This window comes from Mastomys coucha, unplaced genomic scaffold (genome assembly GCF_008632895.1).
Source record: "Mastomys coucha isolate ucsf_1 unplaced genomic scaffold, UCSF_Mcou_1 pScaffold18, whole genome shotgun sequence".
In the NCBI taxonomy this organism is placed as follows: domain Eukaryota; kingdom Metazoa; phylum Chordata; class Mammalia; order Rodentia; family Muridae; genus Mastomys; species Mastomys coucha.
Genome location: NW_022196900.1, coordinates 98,243,100 through 98,254,729, shown reverse-complemented (window position 1 = coordinate 98,254,729; position 11,630 = coordinate 98,243,100). Strand labels below are relative to the sequence as shown.

The following is an 11,630-nucleotide window of genomic DNA, read 5'->3' as shown; positions in this document are numbered from 1 at the left end:
CTGTCTTGAAAAAAAAAAAAACAAAACAAAAAAAACGCCCTGGCTTCAGTTAGGTTTTTCTCCCTAAAGGTCAGCTCCAGCCCTCAGGGTGGCCTGCTAGAACAGCCTACAGATCATAAAATGGCTCCTGAGTTCAGCTCCAGCCCTCAGGGTGGTCTGCTAGAACAGCTTACAGAACATAAAATGGCTCCTGAGTTCAGAAGAAGATACAAGCCATTGCTGAGGTCATATGCTGGAGTCTCTGGAGAACACTTGGTTTAAGTTGATCCTGGTGGTGCGTGTCTCAGTACTTGGAGTCTGAGGGTGGAGGATCGACTCAACTTCAAGGGCAGGAAGGGCTAGAGTGAAACCCTGATTTAAAAACTAGTACAGGATCTAGTGGTGTGACTCTATACAGCCTTAGTCACAGTACTGGGGAAACAGAGGCAAGCAGATCTCTGGGTTTTTGTTGTTGTTGTTGTTGTTGGTGGTGGTGGTGGTTTTGTTTCTTTGTTTTTTGTTTTTTGTTTTTGTTTTTTTTGGGGGGGGGGGGTTGAGACAGGGTTTCTCTGTGTAGCCCTTCCTGTCCTGGAACTCACTCTGTAGACCAGGCTGACCTTGAACTCAGAAATCTGCCTGCCTCTGCCTCCCAAGTGCTGGGATTAAAGGCGTGTATCACCACTGCCCGGCAACAGATCTCTGTTAAGGCCAACCTGGTCTACAGAGTGAGTTTCAGGTCAACCAGGGTCATAGAGTAAGAATTGTCTTACAAAATTAAAATAAAATAGAACAGAACAAAAAAATTATAGGTATGGCTTAATGTTTTCGCTTGGGTTTTGTTGTTGTTTGAGACAGGGAACAACACAGTGAATTGTAGGGCAAGCCGGCCTACAGCTCACTGTGTAGCTGAAGCCTGTCAGTCCTCCTGCCTTTACTCCCCAAGTGTTGAGATGACAGATGTGCACTGCTGGGCTAACACTTGGCTGTAGTGTGAAGTCCTGCGGCTGCTAGGCCACGTGGTAAGGAACGCAGGAACCCCAGAGTGTCTTTCCTTTTCCAGAGTTCATTTTATCCCTTATCCAGTGCTAGAGGATCAATATTTTAAAACTATGACCATCGTGGAGCTCTTCTTGGAGGTCAGGGAAGGGCTGGGGTCCTCTGTTCCATAGGCCGTAGATAGAATTAATGCTTTAGGAGGACTTTAGGGATGAGTTCACCTGAGCAGACACAATTGAAAACTAGGGAGCCAGAAGGGAGAGCTTTGGTGTCTGAGAATTAAAGACTGGATTTATTGCTCTGTGAGGTTATGTTTATTTGGGGACCAAATTTAGAGAAGTGACCCAGGGAGGAGGCAGAACCAAGTGCATTTGGGCAGGGCATGTGTCCAGTGAATCGCTGTACTGGACTCGGGGCTGACGGAGTGAAGCCCTTAATAGGATAAGGTGGAGGAAGGTGTGTCTTAGTTACCTCCCTACTGCTACGATGAAACCCCATGACCAAAGCTACTTGGGGGTGGGGGAAGAGTTTATTTGGCTTACATATCCTGAATTACAGTCCATCAAGGGATGCTAAGTCAGGAACTCAAACCAGGAGAGAACCTAGAGGCAGGAGCTCATGCTCACGCAGACCATGGAGGCCAACTGCTTACTGGCTTGGTCCCCCTAGCTTGCTTAGCCTGCTTCCTTGTAGAACCCACGACCGCCAGCCCAGGGATGGCACCACAATGGGCTACCCTACCCCCACCCCCCATCAATCACTAATTAAGAAAACGGCATATAGTCTTATCTTCTGGAGGCATTTTCTCAATTGAGTTTCTTTCCTCTCAGATGACTGGTGTCCCTAGGTGGAGTTGACACAAAACTAGTCAGGACAGAGGGTGTAAGGGCAGATAGGAAAGAGGGCTTGTTTTGGAAGTAGAAGAAACGTTGAGAATGGTGAATTGGAGTGTTGGGGAGGATGGAGGGCTGGGGTGTGGCATTAGGGTAACTTTGGGGGCTGGAGTCTCTGGGCTGCACAAACCTCTGAACCCTGGGGTGTGTGTGGAGGCGCTGAGAAGGAATAGGTAGGTGTCTCCGCCAGGCCAGGCCTTGTCTCCAGAGTCTCTCGAGTATTCGGGTCTATCTGGGGTCCCTTGTGGGCATGAGTGAGGACTGTCAGATTTGGAATGAGGGAAAGGCCCTGTCTGTCCTGATCCTGAGTGGGAATGGGGTCTTCAAGGAGCTGGCCGGGTCCTGGAAGGAGGGTCTTTGAATGTTACAGGGAAGGGGAGTGTGGCCAAGGAGAGAATGGGCAATGTCTAAGAGTTGGGGCAGTTTTCAGGCCTGTGCAGGGCCTTGCTGCAAGGGGTTAGGGGAACGACGACGACAACGCGGCGTCTCAGAGGAGATGGGAGGGGGCCCGGGGTCTGTGAGGAGAGTGGCTCTGGAGATCTATGAGGTCCTCCCAGGATCTCATGAGGAGTTGTGCAGGGCTGGGAAGTGGGTCTCTGAGTCCCAGAGTGTTTGAGGTCCCGAGGCTCTGCGGTGCTGGATCTATGCGATCCAAGCTGTGTTGTGTTGAGTCCCTAGATCTACGCGATCCAAACTGTGTGAGTCCCCGGATCCATGCGATCTGAGCTGTGTGAGTCCCAGGGTCTATGCAATCCGGGCTGTGTGAGTCCCTGGATCTATGCGCTCCGGGCTGTGTGAGTCCCCGGGTCTAGGCGATCCGGGCTGTATGAGGTCCCGGGTGTATGCGATCCGGGCTGTGTGAGTTCCCGGGGCTCCGGATCTCTGAGCTCACGGGTCTCCGCCGCCCCTGGTCTCCACCGTCCGGGGTCCGGAGGAGGCGGGCCCGTCCGGTCCCCGTCGTCCCTCCCGGCTGGTGCTGGCGCCGCCCCGCCTGACATCAGTTCCTGCGGCCGCGCACGGCCGGCGTCTCCTTCCCGGCTCGGCGCTTGGGAGGCGGCGGCGGCGGCGGCGGAGCGAGGCCCGGGCGAGGCGAGGCGAGGGCGGCGGGCGCCGGGGCCCGCGGCCGGCACGACGGAGTCCCCGCACGGCCGGCGGCAGCGGTTGGCGGCGGCCCCGGGCGCCCGGCGTGGGAAGCGGCGACGGGGCGGCGGCGGCGGCGGCGCCATGGAGCCGCGGGAGGTGAAGGACCGAATCCTGGAGAACATCTCGCTGTCGGTGAAGAAGGTGAGCGGCCTCCTTCGGCCCGGGCCCCTCTCCCCCGCCGCCGTCTGTCGCTCCCCCACCCCCGCCCCCCGGGTCGCCTCTGTTGCCGGGATCCCGGGCCACGGTCCTCCCGGAGACCCCGGGCCCTGCTGGGGAAGCGGGCGGCTCCCGGGAGCGCCGCAGCCTCGGAGCTATTTTTAAAGAACAAAGTTGAGGTCAGCGTCCTCGGAGCTTCCCCGGTGCCCGACCCGGCCCTGTCTTCCCGAGATTGGCCGGTGACACCTCGGGAAGGCTGCGGGTAGGACCGGGCACGAAGAGCATCCCTGAGGAGTCCACTGCATCCATCCTCCCTCCCTCGGGGCAAAGGCCGAGGACCAGCACTTGCTAGTCACCCCAGCTGTGCCCTGCGTCATTGCTTGGGGACCCGCGGAATCCCCAAGTCGTCCTACTCCGGGATGGCAGTTTAGAAAAAAGAGTTCTGACTGAGGACCTGAGGTGCCTAGGGTTGTATTTTTCGGATGGTGAGCCGTGGGATAGTGACGCTATGACACTTTGCATTGGGGCTTGTTAGCATTGGTCATTGCCCCAATTCCTGGTTAGAAATGACTACCTGTCAAGGGCATGCACATGGGTGAGGAGACAGGCCTGCCTCAGAAGGCTGGGTGTGGTGATGTGTGTCTGTCATCCCGGCATACAGGAGGCTAACGCAGAATCCTGAGGTCCAGGCCAGACTGGACTACATAGTGAGACCCTGTCTCAAAAAACAAAAATAGAGGAGTAGGAAAGATTGACTAGCCTTACCTTCATGCTCTTTCTTGTGTGTGTGTGTGTGTGTGTGTGTGTGTGTGTGTATGTAAATGGGGAGTGGAGGTCAGAGGTCAACTTTTGGGAACTGGTTCTCTCCTCACATGTGAATTCCAGGAATCAAACTCAAGTTTGTTCGTAAGTCTTGGTAGCCATGCCTTTTACCCACTGAGCCATTTCTCTGGCCCTCTTCTTTCTTGTTTTCTTTTCTTTCTTTCTTTCTTTTTTTTTTTTTTTCAAACAGTCTCACTATGTAGACAAGGCTAGCCTCAAACTCTCTCTCCGGATCCGGAGTGCCGCCATTAAAGGCAAGTATCACTATGTCTGCCTCCTTTAAGGTTCTTTGTGCTCCAGGCATGGAGGCGCAGGCCTTTGATCCCAGCATTTGGGAGGCAGAGTCAGGTGGGTGTCTATGCCTGTGTAGCCGGGCGGTGGTGGCGCACGCCTTTAATCCCAGCACTTGGGAGGCAGAGGCGGGCAGATTTCTGAGTTCGAGGCCAGCCTGGTCTACAGAGTGAGTTCCAGGACAGCCAGGGCTACACAGAGAAACCCTGTCTCGAAAAACAAAACAAACAAACAAACAAAAGATAAAAAGATTTCTGCTTATAATAAAATTTACTCTGAGGTAGCTGTGGCTACTTAGTTTGAGAGAAGCTGCGCAGTACTAATTCTCTCTCAGAACAACAACGAGCTAGGTGGGGGCTCACACCTTTAATCCCAGCACGCAGGGGCTAGAGGCAGGTGGAACTCTTTGAGTTCAAGGCCAGCCTGGTCTACGGAGGAGAGAGTTCCACCACAGTCAGGGAGGGCTAAAGGAAGAAGCCCTGTCACTAAAAAATAGAAACAAACCAAACAAACAAACAAAACCACACAACAAACAAAAAACAACAGCTAGAAAGTTCAGCTCCCGCCATAGACACCAAGGCTAAAACAGCCATGGCAGGCCTGGTAAGATGGCCGGAGCAGGTAAACCGGCTTACTGGCCAGTGGCTGAGAGTAGGGGCCGCTTTTCCAGAGGACCTAAGTTGGGGTCCTAGCTCCTACACTGGGGTGGCTAACCATTGCCTGGACACCAGCAGACATTGATTAAAAACAATGGGAAGGAACCTTTGAAACAGCAGCCGCGGGTCTCTCTGTTGGTAGAGAGAGGGAGGCCCTAACTTAGCCCTTGACCGCCTGATAGCATTCTGAGAGAGAGAAGGCAACTTCCGGGCTAGAGGGAACAGCCTCCACAGGCGTGCCCCGCCCCCAGGGAGTTTTCTGGGAATGAGTATCCAGGGTTCTGCAAGATGCCGCTAGAATGTGCACCCTGGGAAAGCCATACAGCCTGGCACAGAGGCCAGCAGTGCACAGGCCCAGGCTGGCTTTGGATTCTGGAGCCATCACTTGTCCTAAGGATCCTAGCAGCCGGTGGAGCCTCTTTTGACTTCACCAGTCTGACGTCGGACTCTGCTCATAATGTCTTATGGAAATTCCGTTCATGAGAGAATATGCCTACACTGCTCCGCACAATCCCTGCCACACACTTAGGCCCTGTCACAGCTGCCACTGTCACCTGCACTGTTCCTGTGTCTCTTTTCCCTGAGGTGGGGCTGGCACCCAGGGCCGTGTGCATGCTCTGTGAGCGCTCTACCATGACCCACAACCACGGGCCTTTTTTACTTCATTATTTTATTCTATCTTATTCTTTTAGATAGCCCAGGCTGACAAAATGACCTCCTGGTGATTTTTGATCGTCCCCTCTACCTTGCAAGTGCTGGAGTTACAGGCATGCACCACCACACCTGGCTAGAGTATGTTGCTGGGGATTGAACCCAGGGTCCCTTGGAGTGTTGGGCAGACACGCCACCCACTGAGCTACATCCTGAGTGTCCGTTTTTCTTTTTCTTTTTCTTTCTTTTCTTTTTTGTTTTTTGTTTGTTTGCTTGCTTGTTTGTTTGTTTTGGTTTTGCAAGGCAGGGTTTCTCCGTGTAGCCCTGGCTGTCTGGAACACTCTCTGTAGACCGGGCTAGCCTCAAACTCGAGATCCATCTGCCTCTACCTCTGGAGTGCTAGGATCAAAGGCATTTTGATCCAGCTGTTGCCCAGCTGTTTTTTACTTTTCTGAGACAGTGTCTAACTACGATGCCCAGGCTGCTCTCAAACTTAGCCTTGGAAGTAAGGACAATTACCGACCTGAGGCACCATCCCCTCCTTCCTGGAAACGTTTTCTTAAAGAATCGGGGGGTGAGGGGATATTTTTAAGCATTACAGCCTTTGCTGAAATTACCCACTTCTTTCCTTTTTACTCCAAAGCAACCACACATTTGTGGGTAAGGCTGTATTCGAGTAAACGTTCATAGAAATAGACTAAACTTTGGTCCACAGGTAGTAATTTATATATGACATCTGGGTATTCCCAAAGAAGTTCCTGTCAAGTTGGGCTGGGAACACTTTCTGAGGAATGAGGGTGGCTGGGCCTGTAGAGAGCCCAGCGTGCATGCAGCTGCGTCTTTGTTTTATCAGGGGTGAATGTGGGCACCGTGAATCCCAACCATGGATTCAGTTCCTGAGTATCCTCCCCGGGTTCTCCTCATTCCAGGAAGGTGGTATGGCCAGGGCGAAGGCCCCCATCATCCTGGAAGCAGCGTTGGAGGAGATGAAGACTGATGTAGTCAGATCTCACCTCCACCCTTTCCCACGCTGACTGGTTCTGCACAGGCTTTAGGCAGAATGCGATGAAGACGCACGGCGGTTAGCTTCAGCAAGGGCCACTCCTGAGGAAGAGAAAGCCAAGAGTTATTCTAAGAAAACAAGTCTTGGGTGAGGAAGAGAGACAGGTGTCACTCTGTAACCTAAGCTGGCCTTGAACTCACTGTAGCCTAGGAGGCCAGTGCCTGTTACAGTGCCTCCTTGGAATGACAAGCCTGTGACATTATGCTAAGCAACAAGTTCTGAAAACACACACACGCCACATACACACAATCACATGATGACACATGCATGTATACACATGCCATATACCCCCCTACACACATATGTACCACACACACATATATGCATCACATACATACATACACACCGCATATGTACCATACAACATACACACACACACACACCATACATGCACCACACACATACACATGTTATACATACACCAGTAGACACAAATATGATGGAGTGTGGCTCAGTGGTTGGCTGTTTGCCTTGGCATGCACAAAGTCTGGATCCCCAATATTACATTGGGGTGTACACCTGAATTCCCAGTGCTAGAAGGTAGAAACCAGAGGATCCAAAATTCAAGTTTATCCTTGGCTACATTAGAGAGTTCTAGGCCAGCCTGGGCTACATGAGACTCTGTCTTAAAAAAACAAAACAAGGGCTGGAGAGATGGCTCAGTGGTTAAGAGCACTGACTGCTCTTCCAGAGGTTCTGAGTTCAAATCCCAGCAACCACATGGTGGCTCACAACCATCTGTAATGGGATCTGACGCCCTCTTCTGGTGTGTTTGAAGACAGCTACAGTGTATTTACATATAATAAATAAATAGACAGACAGATAAATAAAATAAACGAAACCAAAGCACAAAAAACTAAACAATAAAACACACAAACACTTGGTAGCCGGAAGGCTCGGGTAAGAGGATTGCCATAAAGTTAGGGCTAGCCTAGGCTTCATAGCCACACTCTGCCTTCAGAATACTTACAATTATTATAGTAATTATTGTCGTTAATAATAACAAAGCCACGAGCATCACAAAAGCGTGCAGGATGAAAACGAACCATCCCAGGTCTCCCCCACCATAAATGCGACAGATGACCTCCTAAGACAGTGACAGCAGGCCCAGTGCCTGCTTCTTCACCTGTTCCATAGAGATCGGCACTGCCTCAGGCTGAAGGAGCCTCAGAGAGGGCCTGTTTCCAGCACATGGGCCCTATCAGTGGGAGCCTGCCCCCTTCTGGGTCTGGGTCTGGGTCCAGAGGCTCCCGTGACCAGGCTGCAGCTGTTGCCCGGCCCAGCTGCACATTGCTGCTTCCAAGGCTGTCCTGGGGGGTGGGTTTTTCCCCTGATTTTTTTCAGACAGGCCTCTGATAGCCCTGTCTGTTTCGATAGAGCAGTCTGGCCTCGAACTTACAGAGATTCACCTGCCTCTGCCACCCATGTGCTAGGGTTAATGGTGTGTGCAGCCTTTCCTTTCAGCTCCTTCAGCTAGCTTAGCCCTGGCAGTGTGTTGAAAATTAGTGAAAGTCCAGGCCATTTGGTTCTACATCATTAGTTTTTGTTCTCTTTGCTCTCTGGGAAAATATTCTGAAAAAACACCAAGGCCTTGAGTCACTGGGGCAATGATCTATGTAAAATAATAGCCACATACATATTTTTTGAAATAAGGCGCTTCCCTCTTCCTTCTGCTGGGTCATGGGATCCGCCATGACTCTTTCTTTTTGGTTGCAGAGAGGCTGTGAAGGACCCAAGGGCTCCCAGGCAGGAGTGGGTGTGTGGGCACCACATGTTCTGACCCTGTAGGTCACCCCACTGACTCCAGGAACATGTGTGAGACAAGTGTTGCCTGCTTTCCTGAGCCGTGGCTTACAAAATGCTTCCCTTTATTCGATGCTTCTCTGACATCAGGTCTCTGCTAGAAGCCTCATAAGGCTGTGGCCCAGTCCATCCAGGGCTTGGCTCTAGCCTAGAGCCATTCATATTGAAAGGCTCCAGGTGATGGTTTGAGGCCAGGCAGAAATTCACCTGCTCCTTTGCTTAGAGACACAGTGACCCGCTGGCAAGGAGGACCAAGTCTGACTCCCTGTGACCACAGCTCACACTCGAGGTTGGGTGACTCAGTGGTGACTCTGATCTTCCTCAAAACTCAACTCTCTGGAGTCCAGTGTGAATAGGTCATGAAAAAAACGGAATCTTTTCTGCTGTCAGCTGTTACAGTGTTGGGTTTAGAAGCATACCGAATGAGGGTACAGCCGTCAGGATGCTAAGAGAGGAAGGAGCTGAGCGTGAGTGTTGCCAGGAGGAGGAGGCTGGCTTTCCTGGGTGGCTCGCCACCCCCACCCCCGGGAAGGTCGTTTGTCCTGCTTGTCTTGGCCTCGGGAGTCAAGGCCCTTGGCCCTTGTGTGTTGCTGTCAGAGCTGACCGTACCTTGAATTCACAGGAAACACCGGGGCTTTCCTGTGGCAAAGTTCTGCCAGGTGGCCTCTTTGGTGGCAAAGGGGTTTCCCAGCATGCTCTGCAGTGTAGATAGATGGAGCAACCCTTCCCCTGAGCTGGCCTCCTGGAGTGTCCAGTCTAGGGAGCACTCCTGGTTGGTGTGAGCAAATGTTCCCAGCCAGCCTGTCCGTCCGTCCTGCTCAGCCTCCTGGTTGCCTGCTAGGTGGGAGTGTCTTGAATTCCCAGATGAGGCAGAAGAGTGATGAGGTTTTAAGCCGGGACTGAAGGCTTACTGATCCATTGGCTTTCATAAGCACATGGGGTCCTGAGTACATCCCCTCTTCTACAGCCAGGTGTTCTTGCTTTCGTCTTCTCCGTGTCGTATGCCTGTGATTTATCTTCTCCCTTGCTTGTGAGTGTTGAACAGAAGTACACAGGGAAGAAGATCTCTGTTTCTTATGCTCCATTCTCTTCCCCAGACAGCTGTCTAACAGTGGGAACTAACAGAGACTTGGGAGAACAAAGGAGGGACTGTCCCTATTTGAAATCCACAAGATCCCCTTCCCAAGTTTTTGGAAGTCATAGCTCACTATGACTAATCTCAGCCCAAATTATTTTCTTAGATGGCCTTTAACTCACTTCATAGCCAAGGATGACTTTGAACTTCTGATCATCCTGCCTCCTCGTGGAGCACCTCGCCCGGTTTTATGCGTTGCTGGGGATGGAACCCAAGGCTTTGTATATGCTGGGCCAGCTCCCTACCCACCAAGCCGCACTCCCCAGCCTCACCCAAGCCTCTCATTTCTGGTGTTCCACTGGCCACTGAGGCTTGAAGCATTGAGAGGAAGAGACAATGACACAACCGGACTCCTTACATTTAATCTACCAGTTCCTATCTCTACAACTTTCCCCAGTCAGTAATGCTGCACACTACAGCTCATGCTGCCTGCCTAAGGCAGGGAGGGTAGGCTCAGGGAGGCAGCTTGTCCAAAACCATTAACCTCAGAAGGAGCAAGGCTGACCTTGGAACTGTCTTTCTGGCTCCTGCTCTTTCCATTTCTCCATTTCTGTCTTAAGATGATAATTGCATGTCTCTATAGGTCGGTCTTTTTAATGTATATAACACTGGGTTTCATCATGACAATCACATGTGCGGATCTTTGACTCTTATTGTTCGTCCTCCTCCTGCCCTCCCCTCCCCTGCTTCCCCTTGGGTCAGCCTATCCGAATTTTAGTATTTTAAGCATTTGTTGAGTGACTGCTGTGTACCGAGCGCTCTTGTCCTTGCTAGGAATCAGCAGTGAGTAAATTAAGGGGTTTCATTCTAGAGACAAACTTGAGGCAGATGGCAGGGGGCGGTCTGTGGAGTGGGGGGAGGGGGTCAGACACTAAGGTGCACAGGGACCTGCGTGTTTGATCACTGGAATCCACTTTAGAAAGCTACTCATGGCAGATCATGCTTGGTGACCATGAGGTGGTGACAGCAGGATTCCCGGGGCTTGATGGCCGGCCAGCCTAGCCCATTTGGTGAATTCTAGGCCAAAGTGGACAGTGTTCCTGAGGAATAGACATTGGAGGTTGTTCCCCTGACTTCAGCACGTAACACACATACACACAAACATAAAAAAAAAAAAAAAATAAGAATTACAGTGGATAGATGCCCTCCTTTCTGGCTGCAAGTAACCATGGTTTGGAAATCCAGAATGTCTCAGGCAGATTTCTTCACCCTTTGCATTGTCAACCTGTAATGGATCTGCCTGGACCCTGGCATTGCTCGGGCCACGTCCTCCAGACTAATACTGTATTAGGCACTGACCTTGGTGGCCTTTTATTTTCCTTTATTGGCACACTGCTTGGGTGGAGGAAGGACTCGTGAGGGCATGCAGGCACCATGGATTGGGGAAAGGGGAACTAAAAAAGACACAGAGGCAATGAAGGTGCAGCTTGGGCAACCAGATTCAAGTGGGCTTTGAGCAACCCCTCCCCCACCCAGGCACAGCACACGGCACTGGTGACTGAGGAGCTGGGCAGGGTTCTGCCAGCTCCAGCCTAGAAGGATGGAGGAAAATCTATGTGGTGTGTTCTTTCAGGCCAGTGCCCGCCTTCTGGGCCTCTGGTGTTTGTCCAGGGCTCTTGGTAGTTTTTCTCTCCTCTCTCAAAGGCATGCTTGGTTCCCCCAAAAGGGGTCACGGCAAAGGAGTACACTGAGGCTTGGGCAATCTCCTTCCTGGAAGGAGAAGTATTTAACCACTTTTTAAAAATGTTTTTAGGGCTGGAGAGACGGGAGGTGCTCAGGTGTGAAGAGCACTGGCTACTCTTGCAGAAAACTCTCAAATTGGGTTCCCAGTGGGATATGGTGGCTCCCTACCAGATGTAACTCCAGTTCTAGGGGATCCAGTGACCTCTTATGGTTCCTACAGACTTTAGGCATGATTATAGCTTGTACAAAACATAAATTTAAAAAAAAAAGTAAAAATTTTAAATCACATATAATTGTGGGGAGGCAAGCATGCTACTGTGCATATGTGGAGGTCAAAGGACAACTTTTTTTTTTTTTTT

The 11,630-nt window shown here is 51.5% G+C and overlaps 1 protein-coding gene across 3 annotated transcripts in view; it reads left to right on the top strand.

Moving 5' to 3' along the window:
• Window positions 1–2,900: 2,900 nt before the first annotated feature.
• The window catches only part of Plekhm2 (pleckstrin homology and RUN domain containing M2), a 41,843-nt gene continuing 33,113 nt past the window's right edge, over window positions 2,901–11,630 (top strand). For 2 of the 3 annotated variants that reach the window (XM_031379347.1, XM_031379346.1), the window contains exon 1: window positions 2,901–3,152. In XM_031379347.1, coding sequence (XP_031235207.1) covers window positions 3,093–3,152 — 60 coding nt within the window. In that variant the 5' untranslated portion in view covers window positions 2,901–3,092. The remainder of the gene's footprint in view (window positions 3,153–11,630) is intronic. The other variant, XR_004121166.1, reaches the window with a different exon arrangement.